Source organism: Ceratotherium simum, chromosome 13, assembly GCF_057802395.1.
Source record: "Ceratotherium simum simum isolate JZ-2026a chromosome 13, ASM5780239v1, whole genome shotgun sequence".
Lineage (NCBI taxonomy): Eukaryota > Metazoa > Chordata > Mammalia > Perissodactyla > Rhinocerotidae > Ceratotherium > Ceratotherium simum.
Genome location: NC_141912.1, coordinates 65,386,685 through 65,411,492, shown reverse-complemented (window position 1 = coordinate 65,411,492; position 24,808 = coordinate 65,386,685). Strand labels below are relative to the sequence as shown.

General features: G+C 42.2%; 1 protein-coding gene across 5 annotated transcripts in view; it reads right to left on the bottom strand.

Annotated features, from left to right (window-relative positions):
- The window catches only part of RIMS1 (regulating synaptic membrane exocytosis 1), a 442,630-nt gene that overhangs the window by 278,374 nt on the left and 139,448 nt on the right, over positions 1 to 24,808 (bottom strand). Inside the window, exon 6 of one of the 5 annotated variants that reach the window (XM_087438805.1) lies at positions 24,630 to 24,647. The exons of the other annotated variants lie outside the window; for them this stretch is intronic. Within the exon in view, the coding sequence (XP_087294931.1) occupies positions 24,630 to 24,647 (18 nt within the window). The remainder of the gene's footprint in view (positions 1 to 24,629; positions 24,648 to 24,808) is intronic. 5 annotated transcript variants of the gene reach the window in all.

Here is a 24,808-nt window from a genome sequence, read left to right as displayed (position 1 = left end):
ACAGAAACTTAACTAATAGCTGAGGTTATCTGCATAACAACCACATATCAAAGAACTGCGCCTGAATTTATTGTATCCCTCACTGCTCAAGACTCTCCTCCATTTAAAAGACATTTTCAAGCTCTTGTTGGCATGGTGGTTTCCATTCTCCTGTGTTGGGCTTGTTTATTGGATATACAGCCAGAGGTGCAGAGAGCAGTGAATTCAAACCATGTTACCTCAGCACCAACTGAAATCCACCAGTGTGGGAGGCCATACCTGAATTTTTGTATAAGAAAATTTCTTCTTAGGTTTAGCTGTAGAGAAATACCTACAGATTACTCTGCATACTGTTGTTTAGTTATTAGAAAAGATAATGTAGATTATGAACTGTATTTTCCTTGTTTTAGCTGCCATTAAACTGAGAATCATTTTAGAAACTGGCTGTATAAACCAGCATTTCCCAAGTACACTTTACTACCTACTCTATATATTTTATATGATCTATTTACTTATTTATTCTTAATTTTTTATTTTCTGTTATGTTTAATTTACAAGCCATTTCAAATCTTTTATAAATTTAAAACTAGTAAATATTAAAATTAAGAATTACAATAAATATTCTACGTCCTCCTCTCATTCTAGAAATAATTATCGTATCTGTGATTGAAGGACAAACGTGAGAACCCATAAGGCTGGCACGGTGGAATTAAATTTACGGGCAAAACATTCAGCCATTTTCTAAAGTCGAAATATGAAAGGAGAAAAGCCACTCGTCTTGCTGGTTTGGAGGGGAAAACCACAGCCAGTGTTTCAGTTTTGGATAATAATGCACAGAGCACCCTTACAGGACTTTTGGAAGTGACTTTGGGCTCCTGGTGGGAACACCAAAGGTGGGACCTTGGTCAAGATCATTTATGTCCCTGACCCTCAGTTTCTTCATCTTTTAACAGGGTCAGCATCTCCTCCACGCTTGTTCTGAGAACTAAATGTGACAGTACGTAAGGAGCCCCCGGAGCGTGCCCTCGTGTAGCACAGGGTTAGATGGCAACCATGGTTCTCGTTTCTAAAGGAAAGAGAAGCAGCTCCTTAATCACGAAGACCATATCCCCAACCTCTGTGAGCTCCCTAACTAAAATCTCCCTCTACTACCTCACACAGAAGATAGATTGGGGGACGGTTTTAGTTCCGGCTGTGTCACCGCTGTGCCACTGCATTCTGAGAGTGGCAACATCACATGTATCAACCATGCTGAGATCTGACGTCCTGCTCTCTGTTTCTGCAAATCTCAATTTATTTCCTGGTTCAGAAGCACTATTTTCTTATACCACTACACGCTCTTTTCTCTTCCAACACCACACACTAGAGTTTGCTTGATTTCCATGACTGTTCTTCACAAAGGAATGAAATGTACCTCACTTTAGGAGTAACTACATATGCGTTTATGAGCAAAATTCATAAATTCTCAGTGACATGCTAAGAAGGTAGATGGCAAGGCTCCCTCACTCAGCATAATCTTCACTCCTGCTCATCTCGTCTCATTCCGCAAGAGATCCCAATCTGTGCCTACAAAGCAACAAATTACTACAGAAACTGGGAGACTTCCATGACTCATAAAGAGTGAAACTAACAGATATTAAAACACAAAAGCCAACGGTCTACCGATCCTCTGCTTTTTCCTTAGAAATTTCATAAACACAGAAAGAAAGGCGACATGGACATGACATCCAGCATATCGGATCTGAGGAGACCACAGTTCAAGGACTTCTACGTGAGCCAGAGTCACAAACAGGCATGTGTGAGCCAGGGAGAGAGGAGAGGGTTGAGAGCGTCTGCTCGTGCTGACAAGCAAGGAGAGGCGGCAAGTGAGAGAGGGGAGCCAGACCTCAGGCTGGACCCTGAGAGAGACTTTTGTAGGAAGAGCCCTAATATTGTAGAAATTAGCCCTGGTTCTGGACCAAGGTAGACGAGGAACATTCTCTTCAGGAAGCAGGAGGCCATCATTGAGGAGGAGCCTGAGACCAGCCTGCCTGTGTCTCCAGCCACAGGCCATCACACACGGTTTATCCCCTGGTCTAACACAGGGACCTGGAGGAACGCGGGGGCATTCTCACAGAAGCAAGTCCTCGCCAGCTTGTCGGTGCAGCCCCTGTGCTCCCTGTCCTCACTGGAGGAGTGTGCGTTACACACGCCTCGGTGAGTAAAGTGCCTCATGCGACTATGTTTGTGCTACCTTATTACTGGTCAGGCCACCACGTCATCAACAGTGAAGAGAATGACACATGTTCAGAAATACAGATGCCTGACATGTAGCATCTTATCTAGTTATCACTGAAACCCAATGCACTGCATATTATTTTTACACATAAGGAAACCGAGATTAAATGATTCACACAACGTGGTACAACCAGCAAGGGGCAAAATTGAGGTCGGTCAGACTTCAAAGTCTGTGACCCTCACAGTGCCCCACGCTCACCCTCCTGAGAGACGGAAATGATGCACATTTTCTAATTTGTATGGACGAGAAGGGAGTGAGAGCAGATCAATGAGTGGCCCGCACAGGGAGCTGCCTGTAGAGACAAAAAACTAGAAGTGATAATGCCCGGGTTCCCGTGGGGACCCTTGTCACCATTTCTCACTGCTACTCTGATCCTTCTCCATCCTCCCCCCTGGAATTCTGCAAGAGACTCCAGATCTCTCAGCAACCCAGACCGGTTCCCTCACTTACGATGGGAAACATGCTACCACATCCAGGATCCCACATCCTCCCGCCATGAGGACCAGCTGCCCCGCACGAGTCAGGTCAACACCTCACTTGAGAAAATGCAGCCATGCTGGAGAGCAATTCAACAGTCTTATGCACGTGAAACTGAACTATGCACCACTGTCCCACCAATACACAGAATTCTGGGAGATTTACTACAGATTGCAAAATCTTATCAAAGCATAATGTACCAAGAAGGGTGCATAAAAATTACTCACTTCTTTTCCCCTTGCTTGTCAGCATCATTTTTTCAAACGTGTCTGGTCATCGAATAAATCTACTGCTGATCACTTGGGATGAGTTAGATTTAAAAAACAGCTAACTAGCCACTAAATTACACAATACTTTGCAAAAGAGAATGTTAATTAGACCATAAAAGGAGAGCACACTAAAGTAATTATAATGTATTTTAATAAGCTTTTTATTTGGACAGAAAGTAAATTTAAATGTACTGAGAGCAACCCTGGGGTCAGGGACTGCTGCTGTCCTATAGCTGACACCAAGCTTTAAGGAGCGTCACAGTGTCATGGGCTCAGAATCTCCCTGCAAGAGGCTTGTCTTCCAAGGTCCACAGTCTAACATCTCAGGATCCTGCCTCCTCGAATCCCCAAACCACGGCCAGGCATCACATCTTACAAGCCTCAAGAGGCAGTAGTTAGAACACAGCCTCTGCCGCCAGACTGCCCAGATTTAAACTCTGGCTCTGCCACTTACTACTGTGTGACCTCAGACAAGTTACTTCACTTTTCTGTGCATCAGTTTTAGATGAGTTAGTAGAGTACATCCAAACACAAAGGAAACTTTCAATATGACTATAGGGATGGTAAGAAGTCCCTCCTTCTCTCCCCACCCCTTACAAAACAGAACAATGTTATTGCAAAGATGGCGCCTTGTTGAGAAAATAAATTAAAATCTCCAGGGTCCCATTCTTCATATGCTCCAAGGCGAAAGAAGCTAAACCAGGCTATGCCCTTCATCAAAGGAATGAGTGACGAGCGGGGGCAGGAAGGGTGTCTTCTGGAGGAACCACTGGGTTGACCAGTGGTGGCCTTCCCTCTGCCCTCCTCTCCTCTTCACATGCCCTTTCTACTGGATCCGGGAGCCTGATATGTCCACCCACCAAGCTGGGGATGGGCGATTGCCTCGTGTCTCAAAGGCAGACCCGAGGCCCTTGGTGCCAGAGAGAAGCACAGCAGAGAGCGTGTTGGCGGCTGAAGTCCCATAGCCCGGCGAGGAAGGGCCCTGGAAGGAAGACCAACAGAGCCTTGTCTGGACGTCGCACACGGGAGCCGTGAGCACATGAGGCTCCCTTAGGGCCGCCTACCACAGAAGCCTCAGGAGAAGGCCAGCCTCTGGACGCCCACCCCACAGAGGGAACCCCGGGCTGGGCAGTGTGATCAGAGCAGTGACGCCTCCCCTATGGGGTCAGACACACCCCGATGCCACCCGAGGACTGTCTCTGCCCCTCCCACCTCCACGTCCCAGCACCAAAGGCCAGAGCAGAGGCAGGCGAGTGGGTGGGAACAGATGACGTCCCGTGCCCTTGAGCCCACGTCTCCCACGTCCCACACGGCCCCCACGCCGAGGAGAGAGGAACTGTGAGTCGACCATGAGACTGAAACACTAAAGAGGATAGAGCACCTCCCTCCCGACACCAGCGCATTCTTCTTGAGTGAAAGTGACTGGGCAGTGGCAGAGCTGGACCAGGACGGCTGTAAGAGAGGGATTCACAGCAGGAAGGAGCCTCGCTGAGCTCCAAGGAGGCAGTTTTTACTGAAAAACGAGGAATAATTTGATGCCCGCTCCACACGTGTTGAGATTTCTCTATCACAACAGTTTTGTAAAGAGACAGACATTGCCATCTCCGACCTAGTCGAGTCACACTGCACAAAACCACTCAGGATCCGTCCTCGGCAGGATGGGGGTGTGCCCACTCCTTACTGCGTTCACCCTTCTGGCCTCTTACACACCCTTTCTCCTACACCCCATGTGATCCGATGGGCTTCAGGAATTGAGTCACGGAGTCACGGGTTCTCTTAAGTGTCTCTGACCCTGCCTTCTGCGAGGACTGCAATTTACACTGGAAAGCGTACCTTGGCTCGAATAAGCAAAGTAATTGTCATGTGAGCAATATATACTTACTCATTCACTATGCACGGAGTTTAAGTTTAAATCTATGATATTTAAATACTTTCTCCACAAAAAATTACAGAAGTATTAAACTGCTAAAAACAGACAGCCAAGATCAATAAGGGAAGTGCTAGGAAATGTTTCTCTTTCCCTGCATTCTCCTTACTATTTCTCCCCAAACAAAGGCCACAGGTCTGCAAAGAACAGACTGCACCCAGGTATCTGAGGGCTGGGGAGGGGCAGCAGCTCATTCCCTCTGATGTGCCCGCCGACGCACCAGTCCCTGGCGTGGCGCAGACCTTAGCCATGGGGACGGCTCTCTGCTGCCTACGCTGGGCAGCGACACGTGCTCCCCTACCTTCTGACTTCCTCGTCCTCCGCTGAGCGGTGTCAGAACTCTTGCTGTGGGCCTGCCATTGAACGTGGCTGCACCACCACCGTGAGGTGAACTAGACTGTACAAACTACAACCAGATGTTGCAACTTGTGGATTCTTCACTAATAAAAGCTTCTCGGGCCCCTGCCTTCACTGCCCAACAGTCAGAACCAGTGAGTTCCCAGAGGACATGCTCTCAACACTTGAGGCTGGTTCCCAAGTGATTAGCACACACACAGGAAAAGAAACATCCCCCTGGGGCAAGACAACAGCCTCCGGTCCTGGTCCTTATGGGACTGAGGCTGCAGGATGCAGACACCCTCGCTTCCTCCATGGCTTGCCTGCACTGGCCCTCGATGGTCCTCACTACCTTGCTTCCTGGTGCCATGTCCTCCTCTATGACTGGTCTACTGGGAACCCAGCCCAGGGCAGCCCCCTCCAGCCACACCCTCAGTCCTGGTGGCAGCCGTGCTCCCTCCGCTCCCCTGTGTCCTGTGCCCCATCTTTGCTCAATCCCTGCTGAAGCCCTGCCTTCCTTCCGTGTCTCAGCTGCCAACACCCTGGGTCCCGCCTACCACAAGGGCAGGATGGTGACAGCAGGGTAAAGGCTAAAAGCTACTGTACAGCGGGGTTTATACTGACTCCTGTGAGCCCCTTGCTCAAGTGTTTTAACTCCACTGAGAATTCAAGTAGCTCAACCACAGGCAGGAGTAATGAATTGACTCTCTATCCTCAATCTGTTCTCAAGATTAAAGTTTAAAGGTAAGAAAATAACCTTTGATGTGATAATAATCTTTTCCATTAACATTTTTGTATGTAACCCTATTTCCCAGCAGGCTGTCAACGAAACACTTCATCCACCCGGCCCGCTTCCTTCATTAGGATACTATTACTCACTGCTGTGAACACAGGTGTGCTCTTTCTTAAACGTTTCTATTGTATTTTCTTTTCTTCATCCTATAGACATAGTCAAATAAAATCCATCACATAACTCTTGAGAAAGAACATTTAGGCCACATTTTGCTGAGAGCCCAGGATGAATGGAAAAGCTTTACTGTCAACGTTAAAGGGCAACACGCCACCGGCTCAGGGCTCGGGAGATGCCACAGGTCAGGCAGAAGCCAGCAGAGGCTGTGCTGGCTAAGCCCCAGCACAGGCAGAGCGCCAGGGGAGAGGAACTTCCTCGGGAAATTCCTTCACTGTGGATGCAAGAGGCTCTGAGCCACTGGCACTGCTAGATTCTCACACGTGAGCCAAAACAGCTCTTGCTGGAATGTGGTTAATAAGGGTATTTTTACTATTTCTTTTGTGCCCCATTGTCCACCATTCCTATTTAAAAACTATCACACCTAAGACCATGCATCTATTTTCACCACTGTGGATGGATTATCACAGATGTTAGGTGTCTTGACAAATTGCTATTTTAACCAAAGGGCGATAGACAAAAGCTTAATGGCCAATCTTCCCCGACCTCAAGAGGATCATAAGACTAGTCCTGAGAGAACAATTCAGGTTGCCTTCAAGGCCAGTACAGAGAGGGAATTTCTTTCTTTCTTGGGAATCGCTTTGATCCAAATAATATCCAAAAAAGATGACCATTTCATTTAAATAATGTAATGGTGAGTTTCAGAAACAGACACTTCACACAACTTTTCCCTTCAAGCTAAGAATTCCTTATAAGTCTAACTCTGAATTTTACCCTACTGTAAAAGAATATTAAAAGATTTCAGGAGTAAGGAAACTTTATTTTTTAAAAAGAATGTTTTGAATTAGAGAATAGAGCCCATACCTGAAAGACCTCATTTCTCCTCCCTACCTTTCTGGTTTCTGAAACTACAATTTGTACCACCAGTACCATAAAACAAATCCATTTTTTTCTCAGCCTATCCTTTTACATTTTACTCCTGATTTCCTAGGGCCTTAAAACTGACTCTTAAAAAAAGTATTTGAAAAGAAAATATTCTGAAATAGAAAATTTAATCAAGTTTCTACCTTAAGATCTGAGGTGGCTTCATCACGTTCTCTCCAGACCCCATCAGCCAAGCAGAAGGCTGAGACAACCAGCAGCTTAGAAAGTAGAAGAGGGAGAGGAGCCCCAGGCTCTGAGTAACATCTCTGAGGCCCTCCCAGCGCCTGGGAACCATGGCTGCCGTAAGAGGCCCACCGATAAGCAGGAACAACACTCTTATGTGAAAGGAGGCAGAACCGAGGCTGTTCTGGTAGTTCTCGTTCAGGCTGATGTACCCGTGGAGCCTCTGGACACCACTCGGAAACTTCAACCAAGAATGAGAATGTGCCTGTTGTAAGTGCCCTCCTTCTGTAGACAATGCCACTTTAGGATCTCCACAGTCCACTTACTATAACCTCCACGAAAACATACAGGGCCATCCTGCTGTCAAGAACTGAATGTGACTCTGGGGCAGTGGACAAGGGACTAGAATAACTCATGCTGACCAGAATGAGTATGAGTCCACACTAAGGTTAGCCACTGTATTAAATACGAATGGCAAAAATTCAGATTGAGACACGTGTTTTCTAAGTAATTTCACATTTTTATATGTAACTTCTCCTGTTTTCTGAAATAGATGCTTATACTTTTAACACTCTACGTGTACTGCTGAGAGGCAGGCCACCCTTTCCATGAAGGATAGCAGAACTCTCGTTTCACAACTGACGCTCAGTGTGCCTACACGTGATTCAGGAACCATTTGTGAGGCTGCCCTGTGCGGTACAGACTTGCACGCCCACTCTCAGAGGTACAGCTTCAAAGCCGTTCTCGTTCCAGCCTCATCTCCCACCACTCCTCTCCCTGTGCCCTCCTCTCTAGCTGCCTTGCCGCTGCTACTCTTAGAACTCACTGGGGAGGCCAGGCTGCAAGTATTGGCACTGACGGTCCAGCTGCCTCAAACCATCTCCTATGGGTCTGTCTGCCTCACTCTCACCTCTCTCTCAAGTCCTTGCTCAAACATCCCTTTCTCACTGAGGCTTGCCCCAACTGCCCTATCTGAATATATGAATACCTCATTCCCAGTGAGACTCTGATCCCACTTCTCTCCCCTTTCCTTGACATATATCATCTTCTAATACAATACATGATTTGCTTATCTATTTTATTTTATGTCTTTCCCCAGTAGAATGTAAGCTCCATGAGGGAGGGATTTTGTCTGTTTTACTCAGTCTGTATCCCAAAAACCTGGAAGAATGCCAAGCACTTACATTTGTAGAATGAACATGTTCTTTTCCTGGTAGTAGTAATGGGTGTGAATCCATACTACTTCTTACTACCTGGGGTAATGGAAACAGGAATCAGATCAAAACTAACTGCTCAATAAACCCAAAGATCTTGGATAACAGTTCCAAGCAGTACTCAACTGATTTTTCAGTCCTAGACCACACAAAGAACACAGAATTCACAAAGACTTCCCGACCAGGAAGACGATGTTAAAAGCCACCTAAGGCAACAATGTAATTAACACCAACTTCTTGTTTCTCTTACAGGCCTTGTGTAAATTTTATCAAAGGAGAATTTGGATTAAGTTTCCCCCTTCTCTGATTTACTCGCTTCTACCTTGTCAGCTAGGTCAGAGCAGCTGTAAACCAGCCCTTGTGACTCACAGACCCAGCCGGCAAACTTGTTGAAAGCTGTTTTTTTGTTCCATTAGCCTCCGTCTCATATATTATGTTCACCTCTTTAAATTAGGGATTACAAGGAATTCGATTCAGGCAGATTAACAAACCGCTTAAGGTTGGTCAGTGGAAACTAAAGTAAGGCAGCCCAGCAATGTGTCGTGTGGTCATCATTTCTAGGATCGCTCCTTCTCAGAATCCCTCCTCTGGAGTATTTACCAGGCCCTCAAAGAATTGTGAAACTGAAAATCTCATGGTTTGCATTTAGATTTAATGTGGAATTGTTGAGTGTCACAATGCTGCTTCTCAGAAAGAAAGCTCTAGTAAGTAGTTATGTCTGATGAGCTAATTCAAAAAAGCTCAAAACTGCACCAAGAGCTCAAGCAGCAATCAGTCCCTGTGGCGTGCAGGGTCACACAAAGAAGCAAGAAGCTGCTAAAACGAGAAACCTGGAGCTGCTTTAAAAAGTATTTACTGCTTCTCTATGCAGGTCACTTCAAATTACAAAGCATATTGTTTTAGGCTATATAAAAACATATATATATATTTTTTTGGTAACTGCATGTCATAATTTTCCTGTAATGAACTGAGGTATCTGAGTAATTCATTTAATAAATAATATTCACTTTCCTGAGTCATATGACTTCAAAATTTATTTTCTAAATCTAAAGCAGCTTTTTAAAATATCTATTTGAAGCAAAGATTCAAGTCACAGAAGGACAGCAGAAGACTACAGCGACAATTAAAGAGCAGGGAAGTATAAAGGTCACAGCAGAAATTGTTAAAATGGCCTAAAATATCTATTTTATATGGTCTATTGGCCTGAATCAAATATTAACAGCAAATATTCTACAAAAGTAAAATATGTTCCCCCGGAATTCCACGTTTGCAAGAATGGAATCTAAAATTTCAGTTCTCAGTATGATTTTTCAAAAGCATTCATTTGCCACCCGTCTCCAGACTCCAATTTATAATAAACAACCTTGCTAAAAATAATAAATAAAAATAGTGGTGTCCATTGGGTAGGATTCCCCTCAAAATCCTTCCATCTTGCTTGTCGATACATCTACCCCTGCTCCCATCCTTCCCTCTGGCCGCATAGGGAACAATTTCCTTCTTACCAAGGCTCATCTCCCATCTGCTTGGAGGTGGGTCCCTACAGTGTTCTAGGATCCCAGTTCATCAGCTGTCCTCCATCTCTGTATCTTCAGACTCTTCCAGAACAATTGCCTCTCGTATCTAAACCTGGTCAAGGTTCTTCTTCCATGTCAACACCCTCCTCCACAGTGAAAATTCCACAATGAAACCAGCCCATTCCCCAACCCACGCCCTGACAAGCACTCACAGAGATGGGTGCGAACACCTTCAGACAGCACTTTCCAAACAGAGCTGATGGTGGTGTAAATACAGAACCTGAAACTGAGGTTAACACCCACCCAGGCTGGTCCTTGAAGGTCAATGACCTTTTGAGAGTTCAGGAGACCCATGAGCCCTGTTCATTCACTGTTGGTCCAACTACGAACCCACTTATCTGTGAACCAAAATATTTTATCTTGCTTGCACATTAGCCGCAGTAACTTTAAAAAAAAAAAATCATGTCTTTGAAATGATTCCAAAGACACACAGAATAAAGAAAAATTTCCATTATCCAAACATCAAAAATAAATGTATTTCAAAAATACAAAAGATGAAATTGAAACACATGTTAAATTAAAAGATTCTTATTTTAAAAATATCTTAAAGATCAATAAATAATACAAAGACCCAAGTAGGAGGAAAAAGAACAAAGAATGTGTATGGGAAATTCAAAATAGAAACATTGTAAATGGCCAACAAACACCTGGAGAATATTCATATTCACTAGTAGTGAAAGAAACGCAAATCAAAATTAAAAATAATACCCAAACACTTTTTACGTATAAATCTGATGAAGATTTAAACAACATATGGGCTCTTTGCAGCTGTAGAGACAGTCATTCTTATAAATGTGACAATTGTCACAGCCTTTCTGGAGACATTTGTCAATATATAGCAAAAGCTCTAAAGTTTTACAAATTTATCTGAATTAGTTTTAAAAAACAGCGTTATAGTTGTTTCATAATTGCAAAAACTGAAAGTATTTTAAAGAACTGACAACATATTTTATCCATGAGATAAAATATTATGGATTTCCCAGGCTGTTAGTGTTAAATACAAATTATTTTCCTTCGGTCTTAGAGCTTTTAAGATATGAATGAGCTTTGTGACTCTCCAAGACTAGGAGCTAGCATTCCTAGTCTTTGTTTTTCCTTCTGGAGGTCAGGCTGATTGAAGTACGGTTTACTACCATACAATTCATCATCCTTTAGCGTACAGCCCGATGTTCTTGGCAATCACATGCAACATTATCAAAACTCTCCAAGTCCCCTCAGGTCCCTTTGTGTCAATCCCCTCTCCCTCTCCAGGCCTTGGCAACTACTACTCTTTCAGAACTTATCATTTTTGCCTTTTTCTAGAATTTCATAAAAATGGAAATCTATAGAATGTAGCCTATTGAGTCTGGCTTCTTGGGCTCAGCACAATGTTTCTGAGGTGCATCCATGTGGCTGGGTGTATCAGTAGTTCATTCCTTTTCATCGATGAGCAGTAGTACATTGTATAGACAGACCACGACGTATTTATTCATCCACCAGCTGACGGACATTTGCGTTGTTTTCCCATTTTGGCTATTGTGAATAAAATTGCTATGAACATTTGCATATAGGTCTTTGTGAGGACATGAGTTTTTATTTCTCCAGTTAAATATCTAAGAACTTGATTGCTGGGTAATATTTTAAATATATACTTACCTTAGTAAGAAATTGCCAAACTGTGTTCCAAAGTGGTTTGTCATTTTATATTCCCAACATCATTGCATGAGAGCTTCAGTTGCACCAAGTCTTTGTCCACACTTGTTACTGTCTTTTTAACTTTAGCCACTCTAGTTGGTGTGAGGAATACGCCACTGCAGTGTTAATTTGCATTTTCCTGATAACTAAAGACTTGCACATCTTCTCACGTGTTTACTTGCCTTTAGTTTATTTTCTTTGGTAAAGTGCTCAAATACTTCGCCCATTGTGGGGAGTGGTTTGCCATCTTATTATTTAATTATTTTTGGTACACATTTTATATTAGAAACGTGTTTTACAAATTTTTTCTTCAAGTGTGTGGTTTACAGTCATTTTCTTAACAATGTCTTTCAAAGAACAGAACTTTTCATTTTCATGAAGTCCAATTTACCAATTTTTCCCATTACATTTTATGTTTTTGTGTCCATTCCAAGAATTCTCTGCCTAATGAAAACTCACAGATATTTTCTCCTGTTTTCTTCTAACAGTTTCCTAGTGTCAGCTCTCACACTTGGGTGTGTGGGCACTTTGAGTGAATGTTTGTATCTGGTGTGAGGAAAAGGTCTAGACTGTTGTTTCGTTTGACTGTGGACACCCAGCCGTGTCAGCACTTGTTCACTACTGAGCTCCTCCGGCACCTTTGAGAGTCCCCAGACTTATCTAATGACAAAACCTATCTACTCCTGAGCCTTAATTTTTATGTCACAGAAATACAGACTGCTTTTTTGGTAAATGCTTTTTAAAAAGATAATTTATTCTTATATAAAAAAAAGGCAGGGAAAGCAAAAGTATATGTGCTTACCTGGAATGTTATGTACCAAAATATGTACACAGACGTTATTGGGTTTTCATTATATTATGGGTAATTTTACTTCTCTTTTATATGTTTAATTGAATTTTCCTTCTTAAATTTACATGTGAAGTACAAAAATTTTGAAATTTTATTCATTAAAATTTTTGATTCAGTGCTTCCTCAGAGATACATCTTTACTTAAGCTATAATTAGTGCGAATAATCACATCAGTACATAAAGTTGAGGTGTAGCAAATCAGATAGAAAAGGGAAAAAATTCTAGTTAAAAGTACCTTACCATTTTCTACCAGCAATGTCAGATTATATTTGACAATTTCATTGTTAAATTGAACGTTCTCAAAGGAACAGACTCAGAATTTTAGAGTTAAACCAAATTTTCTCAACAGCACACATCCTTAAATTAAAAAAAAGTAGATGAATTATTTAGGCATAAAATCCCATTGTGCAACCACACCAGATTTTCACGGTGACGGATTCCAAGGTTGACTCCTCCACACTCACAGGTCATCGGAAAACTTCTGTTAGTACCATACAGCGTATGCAAAACATCAAGAGATAATAATGGTTTTATTTTTCTTTAAAGATTTTAAAGAATCTAGCATTCCCTAGATTTTAAGGTAGAAAGATAAAAATGACAACTATTGACACTTCTATTTCTTTATAATTTCTCTTTCTCTCTCTCCTTCTATAAGAGAGACAGTGTTGGTTGAGTTGAACTTGCCTTTTCAGGAATTTATTTGCATTCACAATATCAGTGACGTAAATGATCTTGCAAGCACTTGCGTGTGTGTGTGTGTGTGTGTGTGTGTGTGTGAGAGAGAGAGAGAGCACGCGTGGGTTCTATGACTATGGCATTACACACTAGATTCTAAGATAAACTGAAACACGGAAAAAAGTATAATTAGTACCAAGTGGGTGTAGTATAAGAGCTAAAAAAGCCAAGTAGAAAAATTGGAATTCATTTCATATTCAATTCAGGTGCTGTCTGCAGCTTGCTTTGGGTGCTTTCTGATTGTTAAAACACAGGTTGTCTCTGAATTTTCCAAATGATTAACAATTCTCTGTAAAACACTCTGCTTCCTCTGCATGCTGCATTTTTTTCTTCCTTTTTCCTCAATTGAGGTTAACATGCTTTGCTTAGGGATTACAAATAAATGTTCATCTAATCTAATCTAATTTAATCTAATCTATCTCAGAGAATATTTCTAATGGAGCTGCTTTTCCCTTTCACATTATAAAGGTTCTTAACATGCAGAACATAGTAAAATACTTAAAAATGAGTTCACAGGATTTGTTCAAGTGGTATTTGAATAAGTATAAAATGATGACCCAAAATACTTGGTCAAAGAGTAGTCAATGAGATGAGTGAGTGAAAGAAGCAATATCTTTTTAACATTTGAAACACTCAAAAGAAATACAGTTTTAACAACTAGAAATCACCTGAAAACAAGCTCCAGATGACACCAGAATTGGATATGAAAGTGAATTTCAACTTTTCTACTTTGCTTTTTCAGCTCTGACATTATTGCCACTTGATACTCAAACACCACTTTTTTCAAAGAAGAAAAAACGCAGCACACAGAGGAAGTTCCGAGTGTTTTATAGAGCATTGTTTTCATTCGGAAAACTGCACACAACTAAGTATCTGTTGATAAAAAATTCTTGAAATAAATTGCAGCACACCTATATAGTGACACACTCTCCAGATACTAATGACAGTGTGGTAGAAGCATACGTATTGACATAAAATATGTTGTAGATACATTTTAAGACTGGACTATATGTTAGTGGTGAGATTAGAAGTAATTTTTTTAAATTTTCTTGTATTTATCTAGAGTTTAAAAAAAAATCTTTGCACATGATATTAGCAGAGACTCATCAGAATCTTAAGGCACAACTATTGGAATGACACTTCTGCAAAAATACACCGACATAGCCTTCTTCATAAGAGGGCAGCTCTGATCAGCAGGATTTCATGTCTAAACTATGGGGAACGTGCAGTGGAGACTATCCCAAGGTGACCCCTTCTGCTGCGGTGTCGCATCTGATCCGGATTGCCAGGGCGAGAGTTTAGGAAACTTCTGATGAAATAATGACAATATTGTATGCGCTATTGTCTTAACACATGCCCATTTAGAAAGGATGTTTTTATGATTCCCAGAAGCATTGTACCTATAGGGAGACAAACCACTATGTGAAGCATCACTAGGGAACCCTACCACCGGTCCATGAATGAAATCCGCTGTCATGGGAAGTGGAATAACGGAGTAGTCTAGAGGTGGAGTTTGGGGTTAGGTAAACCTCAGTATGAATCCTCGCTCTACCATTTATCAGTTTTGTTTATTTGGGCAAATTGCTTCACCTTGATAAACCTCATCAGTTTCTGTGTTTCTAAAACTCAACAGTTTCCTCATCCGTTAAATCAAAATGATAAAAGGACCTCCCCAGAAGGTCGTGTGAAGATTGATGAAAGACAAGGACCACGTGTGTTTTGTGCCTGCACAGCACTCAGCGTGTGCTCAGTGAGTCATAAAAATGCGTAAATGCCGGAGTCCACACTCCCTGATAACCCATGCACAGGCTCTACTCATTTTTTGGCCAGATATGCTTGGGTGTGTAGAAGAGGAATCAGCTTGCAAGGAGTGAGGTTGTTTCTCATAAGGCAACTAAATGTAATAATAGTCACCACATAATTTAACGTGCGTCAGTAAACAGGCATCACATACATAAAGTAAAGCCTCATCAAGTCATAAAGTCGAGATATCACCCAACAAAGAAAAGAGCTGGACCTCGTGCCTCTGATTTTTCAGATAAGCTTCATTTTAAGTCATTCCAACAGAACTATTAATTTTGATACTATTTGGAATATATAGCAACAACAGAAATAGAGAATGGGTCAGTGGAACGAGGGAGTATTTATGAACTTCGTTTCAGCATCCTGGGATCTGCTGAGGGGTCAGGTGCAGGGTAGGCACCGACGCTCTACGTGATAGAGTCCGCAGCCTGCTGAAACATCCCACGTACTTTATACAATAGTATCAACAACATGTGAAAGAGCAGAAATCTCATTTTAAAAATGTTACCTATTTTCCCCAAATATACTAGTCAAGAGCTCTAAATTTTAGTTCAAGAAATTCTCTAAGTTGACTCAGGTGTAACTCTCGGGCTTATTATTTCTAATCTGCAGAACATGAGCACTGGTCGCGATGCTAGGACTCCACATGCAGACATGCGTTTCTAAATATCACATTATTGTCATGTTGCCCGGAAAAGTCTGTGACTATTATTCATTAAGTCCTGTTATTGCTCTCACTTAGCTCTAAACCACAGAAGGCTGGAAACGGGAACTGGCCACCAGGGTCTGTTCACGGGTCTCCCAGTGGAATAACCAAGGAGAGAGAAAAGGAGGCAGGCGAAAAGAGACAAATTACAGAACTGTAGAGATAACCTAGTCCTCCTCTTCACTTTGCAGATGAAAAAACTAAAATTCATAGATATTAAGCACCTTTTATCCCATAACATAGATCCTGTCAGTAGAAAATCCAAAATACTATTTTGAAATATTCCTCGTGTCAGCATCAGCAGCTGTGTGCTGTAAGCAATGCTAAGTTGCAGTCTCTGTGAGTATAAAGTTACCAGTCCTGGCTTATATTCTTTGGTTATGCAAAAAAGAGTGAAAAATATGTTAAGGGAAGTATGGCGGGAATCTGTAGGATCCAGCATTTCCTTCCCTTCCTCATTAGTGGGTTCATCAAGTTTGCCTACCAAACAATGCCTTATTAGTTATACCAGCTTCTTAAGGGGCTGTGACTGCTTTGAACCATTATTTTCTATTAAATCTATTTGACACAGTACACCTTGGGTTAAAACTTCATTTGGGCTATTAAAATTAATCATAATCCATTGGTATTTCTGAATATGAATTTAAAAATGCAAACTAATAACTCCGCTCAAATCACAGAACCAGGTAGAGTGCCTGATACAAAGACAGACTGTGCTAAACCCCTTCAGATGCTGGATCAGAGGGTTCTAATGCCTGGGAAGCAAGGGCACCTAGTGAAGGGGATCTTTTTCTGAGTGGTAGGGAAGCTGTTCAATATTTTCACAATAGGGCTCACTTGCAGATGAAGCCATCAGCCCTGCCTGAATACCAAGAATCATTTGAATCTTGCTAAAATGTCAACATACTTTATCAAGCCTTTTGCAGTTTCTTCACACTGTCAAAATGAGTGTCAGGTAGAAAGGAAGAACCGCTTTGGAAAAAATTAACATTTTCTCTCTGAATTTGTAAGATTAAGAGAAATGTGCCTCATATTTTATGCTTTTCATTGCTAAAAAATATCTAAGAATCATTAAATTGATGTCTACACGACATATACTGACAATAGTCGAATGTTTAGCAATAGATATTATTCAAAATAGGTATGTTGCTAACGCACACTGATACTTCCAAAAAAAAATCAGTATTTCTTCTTATCAGAAAGCATTTCACGAATGGTGATTTCTGTGGAAGAAATGATTACAAACAAGAAAGCTTTCCTAAACCATGTCAAAACTGTTAGGAAAAGTCAAATCAAGATTATTTGCATGTTGAATTCTCAGTGAAATGCTATTTCAAAATTTTTTAGAAGATCACTGCTAATTAATAGAAACTGTTATTTCAAGTTACAAAACGTAAATATGCTAGGAGACACCTAGAGAGAGACTCCAACACAATCATTGCACAAGAACTCTCCTACAGCCCAGCCAGCTCCAGGCAGGAGGAAAACAACTCATGATGGTCACGCGAGGACAGCCCAGAACAAAGGATGACAGTGCCCTCCTTCCCTCCTTCCCGCGAGGTTCCGCAAGCCCAGGAGAGCAGGAGGTGCCCCTGTGTCCGCTGCCCCCGCCCTCTGAGCACGGCTCCTCTGAGGCACAGGACACGCGGGTCGGGCTCTCTCTTACCATGGCTGCTTTCACCAGACGCCTGTGCATTTGCTATGTAACTACCTCGATTCTTTCCCCGTTCACAGCCCCAATTAATACATGTGTAAGTAAACACTTATTTTAAGTCCCCATTTTTCCTGTTTCCACATGAGCTTATAAATGTACAATGTTTCAACTTGAAGTTACAGATTTAAGGAGTTTAAGCCCTATCATGTCTTTAAAGTGAGGAGCATTTGAAGGATATTCTTTTTTTTCTTTTTTTTTTTTTTTTTGCAGGTATGAGATCATCAACTTTTATTTTCTCTCTCTCTTTTTTTTTTTGTTTATTGCAGTAGCATTGGTTTATAACATTGTAAAAATTTCAGGTGTACATCATTGTACTTCTATTTCTGCATAGATTACATCATGTTCACCACCAAAATACTAATTACAACCCATCACCACACACATGTACCGAATTATCCCTTTCACCCTCCTCCCTCCCCCCTTCCCCTCTGGTAACCACCAATCCAATCTCTGTCCCTATGTGTTTGTTTATTGTTGTTATTATCTACTACATAATGAAGGAAATCATATGGTATTTGACCTTCTCCCTCTGACTTATTTCACTTTGCATTATACCCTCAATGTCCATCCATGTTGTCACAAATGGTTGGATTTCATCATTTCTTACGGCTGAGTAGTATTCCATTGTGTATATATATCACATCTTCTTTATCCATTCGTCCCTTGATGGGCACTTAGGTTGCTTCCAAGTCTTGGCTATTGTGAACAGCGCTGCAATGAACACAGGGGTGCGTGTACCTTTACATATTGGTGTTTTCAAGTTCTTTGGATAAATACCCAACAGTGGAATAGTTGGATCATATGGTAGTTCTATCCTTGATTTTTTGAGGAATCTCCATACTGTTTTCCATAGTGGCTGCACTAGTTTGCACTCCCACCAGCAGTGTATGAGAGTTCCCTTCTCTCCACATCCTCTCCAACACATGTTGTTTCCTATCTTGTTAATTATAGCCATTCTGACGGGCGTGACGTGATATCTCATTGTAGTTTTGATTTGCATTTCCCTGACAGTTAGTGATTTTGAACATCTTTTCATGTGTCTGTTGGCCATCTGTAGATCTTCTTTGGAGAAATGTCTGTTCAGGTCTTTTGCCCATTTTTTAATTGGGTTGGTAGTTTTTTTGTTGTTGAGATGCATGAGTTCTTTATATATTTTGGAGATTAAGCCCTTATCAGATGTATGGTTTGTAAATATCTTCTCCCAATTGTTAGGTTGTCTTTTCGTTTTCTTGATGGTTTCTACACCATACACAAAAATTAACTCCAAATGGATTAAAGACTTGAATGTAAGACTTGAAACTTCTAGAAGAAAACATAGGCAGTATGCTCTTCGACATTGGTCTTAGCAACATCTTTTCAAACACCATGTCTGACCAGGCAAGAGAAGCAATAGAAAAAATAAACAAATGGGACTACATCAAACTGAAGGATATTCTTATCTTTAAACATCATACTGAATTCTGAAGAACCGTTTTCACAAAGGTTTTGAATACTGTCTTTTCTATGGTCCTGCTGTGGCAATGTTTACAAATGACCACAGCTTATCAGAAGCCTATTTACAAACATCTTTGTCATGCCATGGTGGTTAACGCATGGAGGTTTTTCATATGTCTATTGTTTAACCTTCCTTACTGAAGAATTCCACAGTGTCTTTTTGGAAATTGAGAGGGGAGGAGTTAATATTTGTTTGTTCAACAGAAAACTGAATCAAAACTTTCATTCTCTTGCTGTCCCCAAAGAGGCTGGGATCATGTTGGCCACAGCAGCATCACAAGAAGCTCCTCCGTGATGCATGTGACTAAGCCCGGTCTCTTCAGAGACGAGCAACTCCAGGGGCAGGTCAGAGTGGGTACGCCCCATCACGCCAAGTGTTAAGGGGACCAGCGGTGATGTGGCTCCAGATGACGCACTGAAACAGCCTCACTTCATTTGAGGCACCTGATGTCTCTCCAATCAGCCAACTGAAACACTGAGATGAAAACTGTTTCCTCTCTAAGAAAACAGGAACATAGAAAGGCCTACTGTTGACCTGCCACCGCACTGTCGCAGAACTCAAATGATCACGCGGGCTTTGCTAACACACCACTCGTGTCGTTTACCGCTCTTATTTATCTTCAACTCTTTGGACTCTTTCCTAAAACTGCAGAGCGACACACTGAATCGCTGTGTCACAGAACGTCAAAAACCCTGGATTACATTCCTCATTACGAGAATAGCAGAGTGTTCTTAGAATACCCAGCTCTTTTTTTATGCCTGCCTATACACACCCCCAAATGCCACCAAAACCTTGCCTGCTCCCGAACACCCACCCACGACCTGCTAAGATCCTGCTGTCACCTCAGCCACAGGCGAGATGGAATGCTGCCTGCCACCCCTAACCTCCGCACTGCCTTTGGAATAAAGAATCAAATGCACACAACTTAGACCACAAAGGTGCTTATGATGGCGAAGGTTACAGGCCAGAGGGCTGAGAAGGACTTCAGAACCTCAGCCACTGTCTACGAACCCCAGCTGTTGTTTCTTGTCTGCACATGATACTTATTCAGAGACACCAGGGGCTAGGGGAAGGTTCAGGCTAAGACGTATTTATTGATCCAGAAGCAGACATGGAGGTTATTCCATTCCCAACCCCATTAGAAATTCCCCCGTTGTCCACTTTCATTTCCAGCCTGAGAAAAGCTCTTTATACGAGTGACAGCTTTAGAGAGTTTCAGGCTGTTTGAACCTAAAAGACACAATGCTTTTTGAAGAATATAGCTAGATACTACCCCACTCTTGAAACAACCATCGACCTACTGTATGCCATGCACTGTGTAGGCACAGTGGGTATATAGTGTTAAAGACGGGGTCATTGCTAATAGGAAGATTATAATTTGCTCTGATGCCCAATTATCAGGTGATAACATTTTCCAAGGTTTTTTTGGATTTCTTTCAGTGCCCGACTTACAGAACTGAGGCTGGAACTAGACCTGATTATCTCATAGGCTCTAGTGCAAGCTGCAAACAGAGGCCTCGGGATCAGGAAGTACAGTCACTCATCTTATATCTCCGATACCTGGCCTAGTCTGCAGCCTCAGTGCGCGCATGATCAATGAATGAGGCACGGATGAGTTCCGGAACACGAGTGAGCAAACGGACAGACCTGTGAACAAACGGACGGCAGGACCTTCTGCAGGGGACACTGGACATTACTGCACACCAAGAATCTGCTGCGTCTCTCTACTGCTCGTTTGACTCCTCTTTGTCAACAACTTTTGATGAGTTAAGGGAATTCTGACCTAAATTCAAGCTCTTAGATCGACAACAAGTAATAGGCCTTCCTGTATGTTAGCTCGGGACTTCATGGTCTGGAACTGCTGCTGATGCACTGGCTGGACCGAGGGTCTCACAGAAGACCAGGAACACGTAATCCCTCCGTCTCTGTCACAGCTACACTGAGGCCAGCATGAAGGAAACTCATCTGGAACTTGTTGCCATAAAGTTGGAGCAGAATTTTGTGAATTCAAGTATTTCAGGAACACAAATGCAAGCTCTTCTTTGCCTTCTGTGGTATTATAGTGGGTTTGAATCTGCAGAATAACAGCTATCTACTTGTTTCGCTAAATTTAAAGGAGATGAGGTATTGCTTTATTTTTAAAAAATGACCTTTTCTACCCAAAAGTATTACTTGGTCTTTTCTACCCAAAAGTGTTACTGAGCTAAATATAGGCAGTTTCCCCTGTGGCTCTTCTGGAATTTAACACACTGCAGCCACTAAATTTGGAAACTTATCCTAGCCTTTCTGGTTATAAAGCTCTAATTGGAATTATCAGAACTGTAGTGGGAAGCTCCTCTTCCTCTTCTTCCCCTGAGTGAATAATTGAGTCTCTTGGGAAGTCACTGAAGGAACCTGAATGCTTAAAATTGTTTTTTTGAATCTCTAAAAGTATTGCATAACCTCAAAAATTCAAATACTATTTTCCTACTGTGGGCATATTTTTCTAATTAATCTTGAAAAGATGAAAGAAAAATCTGGGCCGAATCTCAGATGTGGTATCACTGAAGGCAATGGGAGAGGACTGTGGGTATTCATCTTGGATTGCTAAAATTAGGAGGGGTCTGCTGCCTTGTAAAAACTATTAAAGCAACAACTTATAAAATGCCGAATGTTATACCCTCAAATCTTCCATAAAATGAGTAAAAAATCTGTATCTAAATTAAAGCTTTTGATCACATTTACCCTGACAGAGGCAAACCTCACCATTTGTAGGTAACTGATGTGTTAACAATACCAGGAACAATAACAAGATAATACCAGGTAACATTTATTAGACCCTTGTCAGTGTCGGGTGTTGCTAAAAAGTCTTTACAGATATTCTCCTGTAATTCTGACCACAGTTTCTGAGGTAGCTGTCACGACCACAACCCTTTTTAAAGATGAAGACAGTGAGGCACAGAGTGGTTTCTGGGCTAAACACACCCAGTTGGCGGTAAAGCAAGGATTTAAACTAAGCAGTACAGCTCTCGGCTTTAACCACTGCCAATGGATGACTGGTTGAGTATAGTCAACAGATAGTGCTGTTGGAAGTTGTTAGCTGTGGTCGATAGTAGCCAAGCCAACGAATTTTAAAAAGATATTGCATTCAATTAATTTCTCCTTTTAATTACCTAACAGTTATGTATCTTAATTGCCCTGTGGAAGAGAAAGCAAGCACCCTTATATTTACATACCTCATAGCACAGGACCAAGAACTGGAAGACTTGGATCAATCTCAGCTTATTAACTTGTTAACTTATTCATAAGTCACGTAACATCAAAACTGTGGCTCTATTCCTCAACTTTCATAAAAATTATTGAAACTAAGTGATCTTTAATATTTCTTGAGCTCCAAATTCCTAGAATTCTGCAGTCTCTTGATATTTGTTCTATCTGTTTGATAATGACTCTGATAATGAAGAATAATTTTGCAGAGAGAGTTTCCTAGTTTAAAAGGAGTGTTTTTAAAACCTGAATAAGGAGCAGACACCTGTTCAAGGAAGAAGTAAATCTGAGGGCCAAGAAAATATTTACACAGTTACCCAGACAGAGAAACATTGATTCAGAAAACTCAAGTCTTGTACCACGAAAATGTCTTTTAATTGTGAATCATCCTTAAAAAAGAGAAATTTAATCTTTATTACTATGAACAGAGTTGCCATTTTTAGCAAATAAATATACAGGACCCCAAGTTAAATTGGAATTTCAGATAGACAATGAATAACTTTTTAGTACGTCCCATTGAGGGAGATGAGTTTTAATATAAGTATGTACCTTACTAAAATTTTTAAGAATGTACTAAAATCTAGGGACCTGCTGACAAATTACTCATTGTTTATCTGAATTTTAAATTAAACTGGGCATCTGTATTTTATCTGGCAACTCTACTGGTAAATAAATCACTCAGTTGAGTTGAAAACAAGAAACCAAGAGAAAATCATTAGAACTTGTGAACCCAGAGTTGCATCCAGACATGCCAGCCTGGAGTGTCACCATATTCTTCTCATTCCTCAGACATCTGTGCCTACCCAATACCAAATTATCATTTATATAAAGAAAGACTAAACTTCATTTCAGGTTACTATTCAAACATGCCACAGGCAGTCAGATCTTTGAAAAATCTTATCCTGTAAATCAGCCCTCATAGACTTGCTGTTCTTCGATCTCCCGAGGGGTTTTCCTTAATGATTAGAATACTTGTAGAAAAGAAGTGTCCATGAAAAATGAAACCAAGAGCACCCAGCCATTCTGGAGGTGAGAGATTGCCCACGGAACTTGTTATTGAAAAGAGACACAGGACACCAGGTCCAAAGCACCTAAGTACAGACCCGAGTGACAGTCAGGAATCCAGCTCATATAATTAGGTAATTGACACAAAAACACGCCTGCCCAGGGCGGGAGCTGATTTGGTGACATGAGAGCCCAGTATCCACGCGAAGCCCACACTGCCCACTGAAGCCAGCACAGAGCACACAGCTGTTAGGAAGGCTGTGACCTGGCCGGTTAGTGAGGGGGAGGCGAGCAGCACCACGACGAAACAGCCGTGATCTAAGGTGGATGGAAAGAGCAACAGCCGGTTACCAAGAAACAGGAGAGCTGGGCAAGCCTGGAATGTTCTTTTCCTCTTTCACTTCCTGGAAAAGTCCTTACGTCTTAGGACCCCAATCCCGAGTCTGCCCCCTGGGATCTCCCTCAGCCGCCCGTCACCCCATCTGCACAGACCCCGCGGCCTGTCGGCTGTTTCTTCTTCCGGGCCCCTCGTGATTTCATTCACCCCATGGTGCTTCCACGTCACTCGTGTCCGGTTAGACTGAGCTGGGGGTGCACATGTCTGCTCTTCCCAAAGAGGCGAAGACAAGCTGAGCATGGGACTGCTCCCCGCAAGCAGCCCGAGACCCTCTGAATGAACGCACAAGGAGGCGTGCGGTCACGGCGGACAGAGGACAGAAGTAATCAGAGGCGTGGATCACAGACTCTGATAAACAGGAGGTTTATTCAGATTCTACTCTTCTCTGCTGTGCTGCTTCACATTATGAATTTATTTTACACATTTTATTTTTAAAAATTTTAAGTTTCTTCTTACGGAGTTGGGATGAAATCTGACTAAAATGCAATAAAGCATTTCTATTTACAGAGGATTTATACAAATAGAACTCCTCTTAAACAAACCTTCATGAATAAATATAAATCCACAACGCTCCAGGGGTATCCCGTCTTCTTTTCCCAGATACCACTCCAGCTAAAATGAGAGCCCAGCACCGCAGGACAAGCCAGGCTCCGCGCCCACGCGTAAGGGTACAATGCGAGTCCTCCAGCAGGGCTCCGGAAGCCAGTCTGCTGGAGTCTGCACATCCACACAGGACACCCCTGGAGGATCAGGAGTAAGTCCTCACGTGCTCTGACTCAGTCAGCTCTGTGCTGCACTGTCAGGCCTTCCACATAGTCGGCTCTTTCTCTTTAATTCAGGATGATTTATTGTTTTTAAGACCATACAGAAATACCCCAACACCTACACACATTTCCATGCGCACACCCCCACACAAACACACACCTCTGCACACACCCCTCTCCCTCCCTCCCTCTCCCCCCCCCACGTCTCTCCCTCTCTCTCCTTCTCTCCTCTGTCTCTCTCCCTCTCCCCCCTCTCTCTCTTTCTTTCTCCCTCCACCCCGCCCTGCATCTTCCTCCTTCCCTCTCTCTCCGTCTCTCCTTCTCTCTCCCCCTCTGTGCCCCCTCTCTGTG